The sequence below is a fragment of the Lactuca serriola genome, chromosome 9 (assembly GCF_051521515.1).
Source record: "Lactuca serriola cultivar US96UC23 chromosome 9, Lser_US96UC23_V15, whole genome shotgun sequence".
In the NCBI taxonomy this organism is placed as follows: domain Eukaryota; kingdom Viridiplantae; phylum Streptophyta; class Magnoliopsida; order Asterales; family Asteraceae; genus Lactuca; species Lactuca serriola.
In genome coordinates, this window is record NC_136416.1 from 201,039,313 (window position 1) to 201,059,885 (window position 20,573).

The 20,573-nt window shown below is 37.2% G+C and overlaps 2 protein-coding genes across 2 annotated transcripts; both read right to left on the reverse strand.

Moving 5' to 3' along the window:
* Positions 1-7,559: 7,559 nt before the first annotated feature.
* Positions 7,560-8,779, reverse strand: LOC145076461 (uncharacterized). Its single transcript, XM_079022330.1, has 3 exons — positions 8,538-8,779; positions 8,282-8,413; positions 7,560-8,019 (listed from the first exon to the last, which is right to left on the reverse strand). Exons 1-3 carry the CDS (start codon positions 8,777-8,779, stop codon positions 7,560-7,562), a joined length of 834 nt encoding a protein of 277 aa, XP_078878456.1.
* Positions 8,780-12,515: 3,736 nt separating this feature from the next.
* On the reverse strand, positions 12,516-13,745 carry LOC145073910 (histone deacetylase-like protein). Its single transcript, XM_079020384.1, has 3 exons — positions 13,510-13,745; positions 12,958-13,083; positions 12,516-12,867 (listed from the first exon to the last, which is right to left on the reverse strand). The coding sequence occupies exons 1-3, from the start codon at positions 13,701-13,703 to the stop codon at positions 12,687-12,689; spliced, it is 501 nt and encodes a 166-aa protein (XP_078876510.1). The 5' UTR covers positions 13,704-13,745; the 3' UTR covers positions 12,516-12,686.
* Between the last annotated feature and the right edge of the window lie 6,828 nt (positions 13,746-20,573).

A 20,573-nucleotide genomic window follows, 5' to 3' on the forward strand; every position in this document is an offset into this window, starting at 1 on the left:
CTAAACCCAACTGGGGTACGTACGCCCAGCGTACCACTCCAGTATGCTTAGCGTACTAAGCCCTTTGGATGTACGCGCATCGTACATAATATTACACCCAGTGTACAAGCAGATTAAGCACCACGACCATTAAGTGCTTAATGCTTGGGATTTCAACATCCAAATTCAGATTTGAGCTCATTAAGACATTCTAAGGCATAAAGTTGGCAACTTTATGCCCTTGCATGCCATAAGGGACTCCAAAACTTAATTCTTCATATTAAGACTTTATATAAGGCCTCAAACTCATGCATGGAATATAGACAATCTTCAAGATGGCACCTTTATGCATCTAGCATACTTAAAAAGCTCAGATCTAACCATCTTAGTCTCTGGAGTTGCTCAACTCACAATAGAAAGTCCAATAACCAAAAAGGGACTCCATGGCAAGAACCTAGCTTAACTAACAAAAGAGATGACAAGGTTATGACTTTATACCTCCAGAAGTTCCTCAATATGAACTTGATGCAGGATCTAGAAGCTCAATGCCACTCAAGACTTGATCACCACCTTCTCCTTCTTTAATGTTCTCTAAAAAGGCCACCAAAACCCTCTTAAGCTCAAGAATTACACTCACAAGGAAATCTGGGGGTTAAGGGACGAAATGAGGCTATGGAGGTTGATTAGGGTATGGTCCAAATGGTGAAAGGTTGCTTAAATAGGTCACAAGTCCGAAAATTAGGGTTTTGGCTATCTGCCACGTACGCCCCTCATACCAACTCGTACGCCCCGCATACGTGGCTCACCTTCGTGATAATTCCACCTTAGTACGCTAAACATACTCATAAGTACGCCCAACGTATGGAAAAGACCAATTTGCAATAAAATTTCATTTCAAGGGCATAAAGGGTAACTACCTGGATTGGAGTGTTACATGTTTTGACTCTATTGTTGTGTTTCCAGCATGGTCGTGACCCAACATGGAGATGGTTAAGGATCAAGTTTAGACTCTTGTTCTGGATCGGGTAATACGGAGATCCGCTATTTGATTGTTGCGGAGTTTTCAAGGATCGTCTTGGAGGATGTCGGGTATGTTCAACACGATCAGGAAGGAGCTAATAGTTATGATGGATGAGCGCCTGAGAGCCATCCACAACGAGCTGAGGGCTGATTATCCCATGGCTTATGAGTTATCTTTCCGTGAGTTTCATGCTTATGGGACCACATATATATTTGGGAAGAAGGATCCCATTATGAGCATGCACTGGATTGCAGATATGAAGAGCACGTTCATGATGATTTTTTTGCCCGTATGGGGTAAAGGATAGGTTTGCAACATGTCTCATGCATGATAGAGAATGAGATTTGTGGCGTGGTGTAACACCCTGATCCTCAGGTACTAATATTAGTATTGCTTCGTTCAAGTTTTGAAGGATCTACTCGACGAGTTGACTTCCCTACTCGTCGAGTAGTAGCGGGTTAGTCCGCGAAGTTTAATGACCTACTCGTCGAGTCCAGGAAGGCACTCGACAAGTAGATTCTGGCAGATGAAACCCTAAGTTCGGCGCCATACTCCCTATTTAAAGGGGCCATTAGCCTCCCCCAGCTTTCCCTTTACAGCTCCTCATCTTCCAAAAACCCTGATTCGTGTGTGTGTGATCTTTATTGGGTTTAAGCTTGAAGGAAGGACTTGGTGAAGGGAACACTTGAGGAAGCAAGCTAGAGGAAGCAAAGAACTCGTGGGGATTCAAGATCCACCCTTGTGAAGCACTCCCTGAAGGTATTAGGCCACTCTTTGGCTCACTTCCACTTAAAACCCTCTTTTGCATGAAATCTAAGAAAGGGCTTTTGAGTTTAAGCCAAGATCTGAAGTTGTAACTTCAGATCTGGACTCCTTTTGGACTTTAGATGCATAAATTTATCAGTTGTGCCTAGCGTGAGCCTTCCCCTCAAGTGTATGACTCCATTTTAAGCTTAAATTGCTATTTGAGAGCTTAAAAGCCTTACATTCACGTAAAGTTTTCAACTTTACGTGAGAAGCGTACCTTAGAAGCTTAGATCTGTAATTTGGAAGCTTTGCATGGCTTCAAATGGGTCTGCATGGCCTCAGATCTGTAGGAACTCGACAAGTCGCATAGGGTGACTCGGCGAGTCTTATGAAGATAGGCATGGACTCGGCGAGTTGGATGAACAACTCGGCGAACCCGATGAATGTTGCCATAAACTCGACGAGTTTGATGAACAACTCGGCGAGTCGGATGAAGATTGTCGTATACTCGGCTAGTCGAAGGAGCAACTCAACGAGTCACCTGGGTGACTCGACGTGTAGAATATTTTCCCTAAAACTCGGCAAGTCACTAGTTGCACTTGGCGAGTTAGGGTCAACATGGACTGTTGAGTCGATCTTAACTGAAGTGGACCAGGGCGGATTTTGAGGGTAATGACTGGTTATCATATGTCGCTCTTTAGGCAGTTGAGTTGGAGCAGCTCGTGGGGTATATTCAGTCGAAAAGTGTTAGTTCAGCATTCGTGTCAGGTGAGTCTTCTCACCATACCTATGGGTCTAAGGCACCAAGGCCGGCCCATTATGTGATTACGGTAGATGTGATAGATATCTTGTGTTTGTTATGATATGTGATTGCATGTTGTATGAAGACCCCGGGGGGAAGCCCGTGGCATTGGATGTAAGACCATGAGGGGTAGCCCATGGCAGTCCTAGGTGAAGACCATGTGGGGTAGCCCATGGCATTGGATGTAAGACCATGCGGGGGAGCCCATGGCAGTCCTAGGTAAAGACCATGCGGGGTAGCCCATGGCACTATTATAGATTTTATGTATACATGGCTTATGTGTTATGTGTGTAGCTTTTATGGCTATTAGGATATGTGTTGTGTGGATTGTGTGTGGTATGCTTTGGGGAACTCACTAAGCATTTCGCTTACAAGTTGTTGATTGTTGCAGGTACTTTGGAGCCTAAGGGCAAGGGCAAGGCGTGATGACGCGGCGCGTACTCTACCTCTCTTTTGGATGTTTTGGGACTCTCTGATGTTTTCAGAAAAAGACAACAATGATGTAATGAATGTGATTTGGAAACATATGTTTTGAAAACCTATGGAATATGTAATCGGTTTGATTAATTAAAATGAAAAATTTTCTTTGTAAAATTTGGGTTGTTACAAGTGGATTGGTCCATGATCTTGGACATTTCATTTGTAATTTGTTATATTTTTTCATACATGTTCATTTCAACAACTTAATTTTCTAATTTGCTATATACTAATTTTAATTTACTTCACTTATTGTGGTTGTTTTATTTTTATAATCAATTTAACATTTCATTATACAATATCATCATTTTTTCATTAATTCACAAATAAAAACTCTCATATATCTTGAAAAATGATTTCACATATTTATTTGAATCAACGATTATAATTTTACTTAAATAATATAAATCTCTTGATTAATAATTCATTTAAAATAATTGACTAATAATTATAATTTTTTACTATAAAAAATTAATTCTTTTTGTAATCGTGGTTCCACGGGCTATAACCTAGCGTAAGGACATACCTTTAGTTGGTTCAGCATATATAGCAATTGAGCTTTGGTCTTGGCACATAGAAGAAATAGTTGGTTGAAAAGAAATGGTAAACTCGTGTGCAAAAATCCCAGGGATTTTAGACTCGGAATCATAACGAACACACAATCCAGAAATGGTAAACTCGTGTGCATCAAAGGAAAAAAAGGAAGGCCACACTCAACTCCAAAAGGACCATAACTCATGTGGTTGGTTGAAAAGAAATAGAAGAAATTGTTGTCGAACCAACATCTTCACCCTTAACAAATATATCTTTAAATGCAAAAGGATATTCACCTGGGTTGTCAATATAAACACTGTTTTCCTGGCCATTAGTTTTTCCCACCATAAGATCTTCTTTTCTCCCCCTTATTTAAAAGGTACTGAATTCACAAGAGGAAATTTGGACGAGATGGTGGGAACTGAACGGTCGTTTTATGGTGTTGAAGAAAAGGGGATAGTAGTATAGCCGATAATAGTCTCAAACCTTCATCCTTCGACCATGGAAACCTGCTATAGCACAACACCGGATAAGGACGAACGTTTGAAGACAGAAAACCTACGGTTTGGGGGAAACGCCATCACACAGACAAAAAAAAAACTTTGGCAAGCTGACATCTAGGTTTGAGGATAGTTGTTCAAGGTAGTGAAGATGTGAAACGATTTTTGACAATGGCGTTGTATAGTGGAGGATAAATTCTACGGTAGGGAAGGAAAACAAGATTTAGGGTTGCAGAGAACGTTCATGATGGTTTCTACGGTGGTGGTGAGAGACGATCGAGCGGGTGAGTTTTTTGAGAGATAGAGGTATTTTTGTAAGTATTTAATCGGAAGTAAGAGGCGGCGAAGGAACATCAGGGACCAAAAGCGTCAAGCTTCATAAAATATAAACTATTCTGGTCAAACTAACTGTTTTTTCAATCTGTTTTTGGTTTTATGCAAAAACTAAACCAAATCGAGCACCTTTAAAAATTATTTCTTGTTGTATTGTGCAGGTTTACAACTAGTTTACCAAGAGTTAGATTAGATGGTTACAAGTTGGATGTGATCCATAGCCGGTGCCCGGTATATATGATCTTATTTTTTTAAAATGACTTACATATGCACACATTATTCTAGTTCTAAATCTACGCTTAAACCTTTTGGCTGAAGGACGACTTATCCATCAACTCATCATAACACCAGGCCAAAGCCACTTTGATGTATGATCGATAGGTGTTTGATTTAATATCTATTACTACATCCATGACATTAGATGTATTTCATCCATTGAAACAATGGTTTTGTTCGATCCATAACTATTAAGTGCAGTCTATACTTCTATAGCTTTCTCCAGTACCTCATCTCCAACTTCTTAATGGGTTCAGCTCTTTTAACTAATAAATTAACGGGTTCAGCTCTTTTAACTAATAAATGTTTGTTTTTACTATTTTATGGAAAAAGTAATAAAAAAGTAAAAGTCTCCATATATAAAAATTTAAACCAACCAAATATAATTGAGAAACAAAGAACAGGTAAGGACCGAAGAAGGAAGATTTCCTTTTTAAAAAATTATGCCCCTCCTTTTCTTTTGTAATTGTGGGGATGTGGGATAAACTAGGTTGGTTCTTAACTTCTTCCAAAATTATAATAAAAAAGCTATTCCACTATCTGGTGTTTGTTTCTCAAGATAAAGCAGCTAAAAGTGATTCTTCGAGACCACCACCCCAATCTTACTTAGCTTGCTTTGAAGCATCAACAAAAAGCTGAAGGATAATTGGAGGCGAAAGAGGAATTAGTTTAATTTCTGGTGTCTCTAACTTGTCACCCGAATTGTGTATCTATACTCCAAAAGTATGTAGCTTTCAGCTTTCATTTCTTCTGTAATAGGCAACATTAATTAAAATCAAAGGCTTTAATCACATATTCACATTATCATGACCAATTAATTAGACTGTAGCTGAAAGTGTCAATAAGTTTTAGTTACGGAAAAAAAGTAGTGCCCCATAGTTCGGACTGAAAAAAGGGTAATCAACTTACACCTCTTAAACAACATAAAATTTGGTATCTAAAGGTCCCTGTTTCTTTAACATTTCTACCTGGAAAACCACAATGTCATGTGCCTCAATAACTCGCCTTTACTAGTATAATAAAAAAAATATCTTGTCTTTATATGGTTGAAATCTACTATATGAATATGAGCATTTTGGAAACACCAACTTATTAAAGCAAATACACCATAATTCATGCATTCATTTGAAATGGCTATTCTTATAACAAACTTTGGAATGACCCTCGATACCCTACACTTGAAGAGTTGAAGTATCATGTACACCGGTTGTACAATACAATGACCTACTAGATGAAAAAAAAAAAAAAAAAAAAAAAAAAATCATCAATAAAATACAAAACTAGTGCTATGAAGTTTGGGATTTGATCTTGTATGAATTTTCTGCGATCATATCTTTGAATCATAGACGTGGACTTAAATAGAATTGAAATGTCTTATGCCTAATTTCATTGATTGCAACAAAAATTAAAGCATGCTTATTCAAATTTTAACCTAAACAACCTCAAATTCTAATTATGGGCCTTGATATCATGTTTTTAACTTTTTCATATTTCGAGATCAAAAGATGTTGACTTTCAATTCCAAAAAAAATTGAATTCTACAACTTTTGTTGAAAACTTCGATTACTCACAAATAAAGTCTCCATCTCATAACCACTTAGATTCTTTTTATATGTAGTAAAATTTCGTTCTTGTGTTATTTGGCATCTTTGCAATTATAAAAACTTTCAAAATTTTCTAACTGAATTCAAATAATTGCTTTAACATTTGGCACTCATAGTTTAGTTAATTAACTACTATTAACATAAACTTTACCACCTTGTGGATTTGACCGACTTGCCCTACTACCTAGCTTTGTTCGTTTATGTTATTACTATATTTACAATAGTTGTCGATAATAACCTAAGGATAAAATAAACTAATATTGAGATGAGGGGATAAAATACAAAATTACAATAAATTGTTTGTGGTTACAAAATATTAAATGATCGGAATATAACAAAAAAAATGTTCAACTTCAGCCGTATTAAGTAGTTAAGCAATAGTAAAAAAAAAACCATCAAAAAAACTACTTTAAAATTTATAAAACTTTAATTTTTCTCTCTACATCAAGTTCAAAAAAATAAAAAATAAAAAATAAAATTTGATGTCGTGTAGTAGGAACATAAGTACATAACCGTTCATAAAGTAACAATAAAGCAACAAGGGCTCTGACAGAACCCAAGTTGTGTGTCAAAACAAACTTTGTGCATTTTGACTAACCAATTCATCCACAACTTGTGACCCATTTAAAGGCTATATATATAAGAATGAAAACCTGAAAACATACACCGCCTACGAGAGTGTGTTTAACTTGGAAGTGAGAATTGGAGGAAACTAATCAAATCTTGTTTTAATGTATGAATTTGTTTAGTTTCCTCCAATATCTCATCTCCGATTTGTAAACGAGTAAGATTTTCAAACACACAAAAAGATTTGCAAACGTATACCTTCAACAAGAGTATGTTTAACTTGGAAGTGAGAATCGAAGGAAACTAAGGGTGCGTTTGGTTGTGGAAAACTGTTTTCATTTTCTAAGAAAACATTTTCAGAAAATAGAATTGCGTTTTCATTTTTAGTTTTCCCTGAAAATTTTGAAAAGGCGTTTGGTTGAAAGCGGTGGAGTTTTCATTTTCCATTTTGGAAAATTAGAGAACGCGTTTGGTTGTGCATTTTTCTATCACTTTTCATTTTCCATTTTTCAGTTTTTCAAATATTACAATATTAGACATATTTTAAAATAAAATTAAACATTTTCCAATAACATAAAATGAAACATATTTTAACATAAAATCAAACACAATTTTAATATAGGAATATCAAACATAAATCTTAATGTATACTTCAACATAAAAAGTAAACATAAAAAAGAAGCATTTTCCAATAAGACATTTCTAATACTATAATGGTATCAAGCTCGCAAGTGTCTCTGGTGCCGCTGTGTATACTTTTCCCACAACATATCCGCAATCGAATCTCTAACTTGAAGCATCTCATCTTGACTCGTCATATCCAAAGGAAACCCCTCTTGAACCACTTGCAAACTCTCTTCAAAGTTTTGAATATTTTCATCACCATATCTAGTAAATAAAGTGTCTGCCCTATCTTCCATTCGTATGTAACTATGCAATGCACAACATGCATGCGGAATCAACATTTGTCGTTTCAACGGATAATTTGGTATATTTTGCAAAATATGAAATCTTTTCTTAAGAACACCAAATGCTCGTTCAATGACATTACGAACGGATGAATGCATAAAGTTGAATAATTCTTTCTTTCCCCTAACTCCACTAACACGTTGCCAATCTGAACGATGATACCGTTCACCACGATATGGTGCTAAAAATCCCTTCAAATTCGGATACCCGCTATCAACAACATAAAATGATCTACAACCACATAATGCAAATATATATATATATATATATATATATATATATATATATATATATATATATATATATATATATATATTTGAGTTAGAGTATTTAAAAACTAGATTAAATAAATAAGATAAACAAAAATTTGAGAAATCTTACCACCAGTTGGTATTGAAATTTGTTTTCGGGTCAAATAACAGCATCGTAAAATACACAAGAGTCATTTGTTGTTCCCTCCCAGCCGGCATACACAAAAGTGAACATCATATCATGGGAGCATATTGCCATCACATTTTGTGTTACAAGAACTGCTTTTCTACCTCGAAATGACTTTTGCTTTGATGATGGAGCCCAAGCTGCTACATATGTGCCATCAATAGCACTAATACAATTTTGCATAGAAATTATATATATTTGTGAGAGAGAGAGATATATATAGAGAAATAGAGCTTATATGTGTAAATATTAATAAGGAGAGATCAATGAATACCTTAAAGAATGGATACCATCTTGAATTTGCTCGAATTTCTGGTTGAACTTCACCTCTATCAACTGTTTTAACTACTGAAAGAGCAAACGCCTTCAAAGCTCTTAATACATTCTTAAACCAATAATGCACGGTCGAAGTCGAATGTTGAAAACGATCAGAAATCAAACGTTGTGTTGTGCCATGACAAAGAATCCGCAAACTCATTGACAAACCTTCTTCTACACTTACTTCCTTACGATCTTGCAACAAACCCATCATCTTTAGTTTATCACACAAGTTCAAAAAAACATGTGGCTTCATCCTAATTGCTTCATAACACTGAATAGGATTCCCGCATAATATCTCTCTAATATATTCTTTTCCGCTTAGCATAGATGTCCTACAAGGAACTCGATCAATAAAATTCTTCTCGTGCTTTTTTCTGAAAAAGAACATCATCATCATCATCATCTAAGTAAGAGCTACTATCTGAGGAATCTGACATTGTAGCACTTTATCTGCATAATAAATCATTCATAATTACTGCTCGTCAAGTAAAATAACACATCAAGTTCCATATATATATATATATATATATATATATATATATATATATATATATATATATATATATATATATATATATATATATATATATATATATATATAGGGAAAAGTGAATATACCCTTAAGGGTATATAAGCTTAGGTACCCAAACCCACTATAATATAATGTTTTGTTTGATATATTCATTATAATGTTCTTAAACTTTAAACCCTAACTTGATTTACTTTCAACATTTCCAAAATTTCACCATTATCTTCCTCTTACATCAACTTTTTGTCAAACACTACTAAGCTATATATATTTTAGTTAAAAGTGAAAATTATGTAACAGGACAATAAATGTGAAATTTATAAAAATCTTCGAAGTAAATCAAGTTAGAAGTTGAATTATAAGAACATTGAACAATTACAATGTATATATATATATGATATAAAACGACGTAATATAGTGAGTTTGGGTACCTAAGCTTATATACCCTTAAGGGTATATTCACTTTTCCCATATATATATATATATATATATATATATATATATATATATATATATATATATATATATATATATATATATATATATATATATATCAAAATATCAAAATGTACAATAAATGACATCAAGTTCATACATAAACATCAAATACATAAACATCAAACACACGACACATCAAATTCAAATACCAAATAAACTAGTGTAATAATATGTATCAAATTTCATACGACATCCCTACATTGTAAAACAACTACTCATCCAAAGAATCAAGCCAATCTTTCCTCCTATTCTCAGACATCATTAGGAACATTTTTATCCAATTAATATCAGGAAAGAACGATAATGCCTTGTTGTAAGATCTAGAACTAACACCGTTTGTAGCTTCCAAGGTAGTCATGCAATCACCAACAGAGTATTCCTCTACAAACAAGCTTGTTGTGTCTCCTTACTTTGACTTATATTTCTCTGTTTTTGCTAAATCCCTTTCCTTTCTAGCAATCATTGAGTCTGACCATGCATCTAAAAGGATATCATACTTGGAGTTTCCATCACTTTTTTTTCTCTCTTCTTGTACCGGGTAAACCCTCAATGTCCCCTTTCGTCTTACGTTTTCCTTTCCGGTTACTCCCATCAAACGCACTCTCGCCAACACTACCCACATCTAGGTACTCATCCTCAATTCTACGCTCTTCTTCTGATGTTTGAGGAGCACAAGTGGATGCATTATGAAATGCACCAGAAGCTGTAGAACTGAACACAAGACTCAACAATGGATAGATCTTGCAACCCTTTTCTTGAATGTTTTAAAAACTTTATCTGGCTGCAATATTTGGCATAACAATACCTTACTAGTTAGTATAGTAAGCCAAAATTAACAAATTATCAAGCATAAAAAAGTTTATACCTTAAAATAATCATCCCAAATAGTGTCATTAGCAAATACTTTTCCTGATGCAGCATCCCATGTGACACCTGTATGGTTGATCAACTCACTAAACTTCGTATGCATAGATCTCATATGGTGGTATTTTCCTTTCAACTTCTCAGGGCCATATCTTATAGCAAATTTCATAAAAATTTGTTCATCCATTTCTACCCAATCAGTTCCTTTGAAGATTGGAGCCCCATTAGGATCTCTTTTAACTCTTTCGTGTAGAATATCTAACAAATACTTTTCACATTCTTCAGTCCGATCCATAGCATCACCGCTATGTCCACCCATCTATGTATCGCCCAAATTTAAACCAATTCCCCACAACCCGATAATGACACAAAATCCATACAAAAAAACAGCACAATTAACACAAAAATAACACAAGAAAAAAAAGCTCAAAAACATTACAAAACAACTCAAAACAGCACATAAACAGCAAAATCAATAGAAAAAACAGCACAAAACAGCATATAAATAACAAAATCAGCACATAAACAGGACAAAAACATCACACAAACAACAAAGATATACCACTAAGTTGTGTAACTTTTTGAAAATATCACCAAGAATCATGATATTTTTGTGCAATTATTCAATTTTTTCAAATTTTATAATACTGTTGATATATTGTGCACTCCTACATTTTCAAATTAAGTGCACTGAACTCTGAATTGCTCTTATGTATTTTATGTATCAGACATCAGTTAGCCAAATACAACAAGCACCAAGAACAACAAATATGTGGAGGTAAAAGAAAAGAAAACCAAAAATTCCCAAATTTTTAGGTCATTCAAATACATCAAGTAAATCAAAGCAAAATAAAAATCAACAAAAGAAACGAAGCCCATATGAATTAATAACAAAATAGCAAGAACACTTAGCAGAAACTGATTATAGCAATTCTTTATGATTTGGTATTTTCTAGAAGTTGAACGTTAAACCTAAACGACATGCAAAAACAGGTGGATACAATAATTGAAACTGAAAGGGGGAGAAACGAAAGTAAAAAAGTAAAAAAAGAATAGTACCTGAGAAATATATGAAACCGGTGAATTTGTGGAGTAGTACCTGAGATTCTTGAACAAGAAGAGACAACCTTCGATTCGGGAGATGTGAGAGAAGGTATTGTGGCTGCTAAAAAGATAATATCTAAATGAATTGAAACTGAAAGGGGGAGAAACGAAATTTAAAGCAATTTGGCAAATGGGTGAAATTGAATACTAAATAATTGTTCAGGGAAAAGTCTACCATGGGTGATGAATCAGAAGTAATCTGTGAACTAGAAGCTCCGATGGTCAAAGGGGTGAGATGCCCGACAATTGGCGCTCTGCCGGTGCTCCGAAGATGAATCAAAGGCGAGATGGAGGAGACGCTTGATGCTCGAATCACACAATGGAGAGAGCGACTGATTAGGGTATCTGTGAGAACGAACGCGTATAGGCCCGATCTGTTAGAATGAACACGTATAGGCCCAATTTTCTAATGACGTTGTGGAAAAGTTTTAGAAAATGAACTCTGGAAAAGTGATAAAATGAGTTTTCTAATTTGCACATAATTTGGAAAAATGAAAATTTTCGTTTTCGTTGAAAATTTTGGAGAACTTGACGAACCAACCCGCGTTTTCAAAATTTCCGTTTTCCTTAAAAAAATTTCCTGGAAAACCGGAAAATTTTCCACAACCAAACGCACCCTAAACGAATCTCTTTTTTTAAAGTAAGAATTTGTTTAGTTTCCTCCAATATCTCATCTCCAATTTCTGAACAAGTAAGATTTGTAAGCACACATAAAGAATATAAGATCGCGATCAATGCAAAACTATAATGGGAAGCATTGTGTTTAAATTTGAAACGAGAATTAGATGAAACTAAACAAATCCATTTTCATATTGTATAAATTTGTTTGGTTTTTCCAATAAACAAAACATTATTTAGACCAAGACCCATGTCTATAGAACAAAAATTGCAATATTTTTGTCCCATCCAAAAAAAAATCAACAATGTTTGTGTCTGTATTTCGTGTGCAAAAAACATGAATACTCTCCTCACTCCATGTAATAAACAATCAAAATGGCAAGACACATCATTTTCTTTCTTTAAGTAAAACCCATGCAAGAGTTTTTTTAGATTCTTTCATATAAAAGAAGCATAAAACAAGATTTCGAATATAACATCATCCTCACAAAAAGAAGAAAGACTACTAATTTCCTGATGTGGAGCCATTTACTTTGTTATCTCCTACTTCCAAACATTCAATAGTCCGAAATGGTGGAGCTTCACCAAATTTCAATATGTAAGCAGTTTCATGAACAGAACGAAGAGGAAGGATAACCTGAGCATCCAAATACGAATTGCAAGAAAAACACCAAACTGATAGATCACTGAAACAAGAAACAAACATTAAAAAAAAATACTTTTAGAAATTATAAATTCCCAAAAGGGTTTTATGAAGAATGTGTTTTTTATTACACCTGTAACTTAGTGCTATACTATGCTTTTGTTGTTGATAATGCTCTAGCATATGCTTGTTGATGAATCGGCTACACAAAACATCCTTACAGCTTAAACACATCCAATTCTCAGTGGGATGTTGGCACCTTAATCATGTAACAAAAAAATTAATCTTCTAACTCGTCAATGAAATACACAATCAATTGAAGTTTGTAATTTGAATTGGTTTGATTATTCTCTGATCATAGATTCAAACTATAAACCATGTACTTAATTAGAATTGAACTGTTTTATGCCCTAATTGCATCCATTAGAACCAAAATAAGACATAGTTAAGCTCAAATACCAATTTTCTACAACTTGATATCAAGTTTTTTAGCACTTCAGCTTTGATATCGAAAGAGGTTGAGCTTTCAATTTCAAAATCGAAGTAAATTGTAAACCTTTTGTTGAAAACTTTGATTACTTACAAATACAGACGTGTTAATATATGAAGAAATTTGAATCGATTTTGGCATGACGCGAGATGTTATTTGGTTGTAAATGATTGGGGTTTAGGGTTTATGTGGAACCTGTTACAGGGAGTGTCTGGTGTTGGAATGTGGGTTAGATCCGATGAGAGTGTATCCAAATGATCGCAATGGGTACGGGCTTCGACCCACCCGGATTCGGACCCATAGAACGCCATCAAATCTTCTTCCTCTACGCTGCTCTGATCACGAGAAGACGATGAAGAATCGTATACCATTTTCTCTTTGTCCGCCATATTTCTCTTTCTTTCAATCGCTTCGTTTTGTAGATCATTAGAATATTAACCTTTCATATTCTTTTCGACAAAATTGTAAAAAGACAAAACTTAAAAAATGGGGTTTCCGAAAATATCAAGTTTAGTCTTTAAGTTCAAAAAACTTCATAGCTGGCCCCTGTGGTTTCAAAACTTTTAACAAATGGTCCTTTTTCGTTAATTCCGTTAGCTTTTAACCGTTAAGTGAAGGATATTTATGTCATTTCACTGCCACATGGATCATTTATGAAGATTTGCCTTATTTAAAATATATATATATATATATATATAATTATTTAATATTAAAGGGTCCCACCTTCTCTCTCTCTCTCTCTCTCTCTCTCTCTCTCTCTCTCTCTCGTAAGTCATCCAATCTCTACAAAATCTAGGGTTGTGTTCATCTTCGATTCCTTCTCATCCAACTTCATACTTTATTCATCCATGAAACCACCAAACATTTCAGAAATCATGCTGTGTTTCTTCTGATTTTTCTCTATTTCTAGACAATGTTAGGTTCCCTGTTTCAAGAAACTATTAAATTTAGTTTATTTGGCTGCAACGAACTTCTTCAAAATCTGGTATATTCGAAAGATAATTGAAAGAAGGAACAATGATCCACAATCACTTATTGCGTTCGAATAGTAATCGGATTCGGAGGCACATCAAACATTCCAACAACTTGCTCTCCGATAGCCCTGGGGTGATGATAGGGACGACATAGGTTAGACAAATCTTCATGTCAATGCTCGAAAAGGAGACCTTAAGGAGGTGAATATAGATATAAATTGTAAAAGTTTTTCTTCTTCTTCATGGTTTTTTTGTTTAAACTAATAGCAACCTTTAATACTGTCTCCAATTCCATTTTTCCTTCATCTGAGCAAGATGAAGAGCCACCTGATGTAACAGGAAATAGTTGTGTGCTTCTACAGTCAGAGGACATGTGGGTTGTGTCAATTTGGGTAGCTGGTACACATTCAAAGAGGAGATACATGTTTTCAAGATGGATAAGAGGTCAAGATGGAGATATATGTTATGTAGGACCACTTATCCTTCTATTTCAATAAGAAACGAAGCCCTAACCCTACGTTTTTAAATATCATGGCTCTGTGAGCTGACACCCTTTGACTTCAATAAGAAACGAAGCCCTAAACCTTCGATTTTTTAATTTCCTTACTCTATGAGCAGAAACTCTTCGATTTTAGTAAGAAAAGAAACCGTACTTCCAAAAATTGTTGATTTTGTTGACCTGTAAGCGCAAAGCGTTGATTTCCGCTGAGAAGTGAAGCAATGACACCAAGATGATATGTATATTTGCAGGAGGGATGCTCATGGTGCTTATGTCATGATAATGGTGCTTTATGCATCGAGGGAAGTGAAAAGAAGATGATAGTGATGGTCAACGCTATGGAGAGAGAGAGAGAGAGAGAGGATGGGACCCTTTAATAATAAATAATTATATTTTTTTAAATAAGACAAATCTTCATAAATAGTCCCTATGGCAGTGAAATGACATAAATACCCTTCACTTAACAGTCAAAAGCTAACGGAGTTAACGAAAAGGACCATTTGTTAAAAGTTTTGAAACCACAGGGACCAGCTGTGAGGTTTTTTGAACTTAGGGACTAAACTTGATATTTTCGAAAACCACAGGGACCATTTTTGAAGTTTTGTCTTGTAAAAATGGTTAGGTGATATGCATTTTTTGGGGTTCAGTCCAAACTTCAATTTTTTTGGATTTATGGTCCTTTTGGCCTAGTTTGTACGTAGAATTGGTCACCGACTTAACTTCCATTAAGTTGTTGTTAACCCCCTCATGTGTCTCCCATATGAGGGTATATTTTTCTTTTCATTTCTAAGGGATCATTTTTGCACCTGAAAAAAATATATCCCTCTTTTAAAAAAATACCTATTTATTTATTTTAATAATTAAAAAATAAAAAAGGTCTCTCTCTCTCTCTCTGTGTGTGTAACAACGTAATTTTCAAAACAATTTTTTCATTTTTCAACAACCAAATTCATATAAAAAATATTCTCAAAAGTATCCAACAATAATTATCAAATCATAGTATATCCTAAGATCACCAAATCAAATCCTCTCTCTAGTGTGTACGGGTCACGCCGGCGCCTTTCCACGGTCCTTGCTAGTACCTGAAACACATAACACAACAACTGTAAGCATAAATGCTTAGTGAGTTCCCCAAAATACCGCATACAACTCACACGCCACTTGAGGCTATAATACGACCCTCCGGTCGATGTGTCTCAGCGGGACCCTCCAGTCCCATGGCTCATTGGATCCTCTAGTCCGGTCATACCTCGTTGGACCCTCCGGCCCGGTCTGTATCGTTGGACCCTCCGGTTCGGTGTATAACTGTAACGTCCCAAAATTCAAGACCAAAAATTTCTTTTAATAAAACATTACTTTAAGCAAAGACATCACTCCAAAACATAATCTGAGTATAAGTTTTCAAAACACATGTTCATTATCAGAGTAAACATTCCCAGGCTGACTAATCTATGGTGTGTGCCATGTGATCACCCCGAGCTCCTCCCTCCGCTACCGGAAGTACCTGAAAACAAAACTGAAAACCGTAAGCACGAAACTTAGTGAGTTCCCCACTTTACCACATATTGCACATACTGGGCCACGCCCGCTATCCGGGGCCTCGCCCCCTTCTTCGGGCCTCGCCCGCTACAATGGCCCCGCCGCTCCAGGCCCCGCCTGGCTTCGAGCCCCGCTCGGATACATATCTGTTTCACTTAGGCCTCGCCTGTCACAGGGCCCCTCCCACTAACATATAATAGCACATACACATATCACATAACATCACATAAGCTAAACGTATGCTAACAGCTCTTGCTCTAAGGCCTCGCCTATCTCTGGGCCCCGCCCGTGTCCTGCTACTGATGAGTCATGGAACCTCGTCCATACTCCTGCTGATAGTGAGATACGGACCCAGCCCACTCTCACTCCTTTCCTAACTTGGGCCTCGCCCCTGGGCTGCTGCTACTGAGATGTGGAACACCATCCACACTCTGCTATTGGTGAGATACGAGACCTCACCCACACTCACCTCTAGGGATGAGATTTAGAACCGGAAAACCGGACCGGAACCGGAACCGAACCGGACCGGACCCGGACCCGTTAGAACCGGAATATATAGAACCGGGTCCGGTTCCGGGTTTAAAAAATGGCTTTATCCGGGTTCCGGGTAATCCGGGTTTGGGTCCATTGGGTCCGGGTAAACCGGGTCTAAAATCCGGAACCGGTTTTTGGAACCGAAACCACTTTTAGGGCCGGAACCACTTTTTGTGAAACGTTTACAAGATGCATATCTTATTCGTTTCAACTCCAATTGACATACGGTTTTTTCCAACATGTAGTTTAGAGTTTGTACATGATTCTAGACTATAAATTTTTCATTTTTAGTTTTATATTCATTGACTTACAGTCCTCAAAAGTTGAGATACCAAAGCTGAAAGTTTTTAATTTTTTAGTTTTTTTGTATTCAGTTAAATTTTTAAAGCATGCATATCTAATTCGTTTGAAGTCGGATTGACATGTGGTTTTTTCCAACTTCTAGTTTACAGTTTGTACATGAGTTTAGACTATAATTTTGTCATTTTTGGTTTAACATTCAATGATTTACAGTCCTCCGAAGTCGGGATATCAAAACTGAAAATTTTCAACTTTTCAGCTATTTGTTTTTATACTTTGTACTATGTGAAAATATTAACACAAGTATATCTCATTCGTTTAAATTTGGATTGACATGCGGGTTTTTCCAGAGTGTATTTTAGAGTTTGTACATGATTTTAGACTCTAATTTTGTTAATTGTGGTTTCGTATTCAATAAGTTACAGCCCCCCAAAGTGGGGATATCAATATGAAAATTTTCAAAGTTCAACCCACTAAGTTGTAAGTAATTACCAAAAAATTCCGGTTTTTTCGGGTTTTCCGGGTCTAAACCCACTTTATCCGGTTCCAACCTACCCACTTTGATGTTTCCGGGTTTTTCGGTTCTAGACCCACTTTACCCGGAACCATACTTGGAACCGAACCGGAACCGGTTCCTATATACCGGTCCGGTTTCCGGTTCTATAAAATCCCGTTAACCGGTTCCGGGTTTTCCGGGTCCGGGTCCATCGGGTCCGGGTTTGGACCCACTTTCATCCCTACTCACCTCCCTACCAGGCACATACAAGTATCACACAGACAACAAGCATAAACTATCACATAAACCATCTCTTGGGCACCCGCCCTCTATCATTGGACCTCGTCCAAATATCATACTAGCATACTGTGCCTAGGGCTAACCCCCAGGTCTTCTACTCATAACTACATGGGCCGGCATTGTGGCCGTAGACCCATTCATACAAAGGGAACTCACCTGCACTAGCTGAACTTGCTGATGATCCCACTAGCTGCTGCCTGACCACTCACTGAACTCCGGCTCTACTAGCTTCCCGAGCTATCAATATCAATGCAACACTTAGTCTAACTGAACCGTGGCAGTCAACCAAGTCAACTCTAGTCCAAGTCAAAGTCCTAGTCAAAGTCAACCTTCCAGGTCAACCCTACTCGCCGAGTCCACCTACTGACTCGCCGAGTTCTTATGCTCAAAGTCCTTCTAATCGCGACTTGACTCGCCGAGTCAGCCCCTGACTCACCGAGTCAACTGATTCCCAAATCCTGACCTGATCAACTCATTGAGTCCTGGCTCGAATCGCTGACTCGAGTCTTAACTCGAAGGGTTTGGGACCACGCGACCTGACTCGTCGAGTCCAATAACAGACTCGTCGGCACAAGGCAATCTCCAACCAACTCGCTGAGTTGTTCATCCAACTCGCCGAGTTCATGCCCATCTTCATCCGACTCGACGAGCTGTTCATCCCACTCGTCGAGTTCCTCCTCATCTTCAAGCTACTCGCTGAGTCCACTAGAAGGACTCACCGAGTCCATTGGTTCCACAACATGCAGAGGACTTTCGAGTCATGCAGGGACTCCAAACCGTAGATCTACTCTTCCTAAGCCTACTCCTCATGTAAAGTTGCAAACTTTACGTGTAGAGAAGGAGATCTAGGCAAAATGCACCATAAACTAAGGTTTAAGACCAAGAGGCTCCATAATCCACTCAATGACTGATACTTTACGGGATTCTAAACCAAAACAAGCATGGATCTAAGGTAGCAACCTCAGATCTGGACCTCAAGCTCGAGATTGATCTTAAACATGGCTTAAAAGCCCTAAAACTCATAACCAAGGAAAATCTGTAGGAGAGAAACGACTTAATACCTTCAAATGCTCTGAAATGATCCCCAAACTTCGGATCCAAAGCCACTCCTTGATGCTTCAAAGATTCCCACTTCTTCTTCTTCCTCTAAATCACTCAAAAATGGCCAAAAGCATGAATGATCACAATGGGGGCTTAGGGTGCGGCGTTCTGGGTGTGAGAGACAGTAAAGGAGCACTAGGAAGAAGAATGAGGCGATTAAATAGGCTCCAAGCCCCGGATTTAGGGTTTTCCTCGCACAGACCCTACTCGCCGAGTCGGTCACTTATTCCTCGACTCGAATCCCGCTCGGACTCGTTGAGTTCCTCCTTGGACTCGCCGATTCCCTCCTAAATTTAGGGTTTCCTTTACTTTCTTGGCTTTCAAAATCTTGGGTGTTACAATAACATCATACAACATACATATAACACATAACACATAATCTCATACATAACACATAAGACCCTCTGGTCAACATATAATACCACTCTAGGTAACGTATAGTGAGAAGACTCACCTCGTGTAACTCGGTAACTTGGAAATCTCAAACTCAGAGAAATAAGACCTAGCCTCCGCCTAATCATATGAAATAATCACTTGTCATCAACATAATTCCCAAGGCTAGACCATTTCCTCTAATCACTCTCAGGAGAGGTAAAAGACCATTTTACCCCTTACTTGGCTCAAATACACTAAAGTTGACCAAACCCTAAAAGTCAAGTCAACCCTCCAGGTTACGCTGCGCGTACCAAACGTGTACGATGGGCGTACCCGGAGCCTTCATAGAATCGGGGTACGCAGCCCCTTACGCCGCGCGTACTGGGATTACACCCAACGTAATACCCAGCTTCCTCATCCAACTCATTTAGGTCTTAAACGGTTAAGACCTTCATCCAAAATTCAGATCTGACCCTTCTAACATGACTTAATCCATAAAGTTGAATCCTTTAAGCCTTTGCATGGTTGTAAAGGTCACTTTGACCTCAAAACACCTTTCCTCTTTCCATAATGAGACTATAACTCATGCATGACACAAGATCTACGTCCAAGACTAGATTTTTATGAATCCTTAACACAATATACACTAGAAAAGGTCAGATCTAAAATCATGGAGACTCTTTGCACATAAAGTCTCCAACTTTGAACCAAAAACCCTAAAAATGTTCCAAAAAGCAAAACTCATGAAGAACAAGGAAAGCTTTGAGCTATTTACCTCAGAAGTGATCTCCAACCACTGTAGAACTCGGATCTACACTTGTTCTTCAACTTCTAGCTCCAACAATGGCTCCTTCTTCTCATTCTTTACCTTGAAAAGCTAACTTCAAGCTCAAAAACACACTCACAAGCTAAAGCACGGATCTCAACTCTCTAAGGACTCACTCAAGGGGGTATGGTGGTTAGGGCAAAGGACTACATGTTCCTTTTATAGTGCACAAGCCCGAAATTTAGGGTTTGCATCTGGGCTCAGTATGCCCAGCGTAACCCCTGGGTACGCTCAGCGTCCCGGGCGAGTCCGCGTTCAAATTAAGCGCGCGAGTACGCGCGGCGTACATCTCAGTATGCCCAGCGTACTCACCAA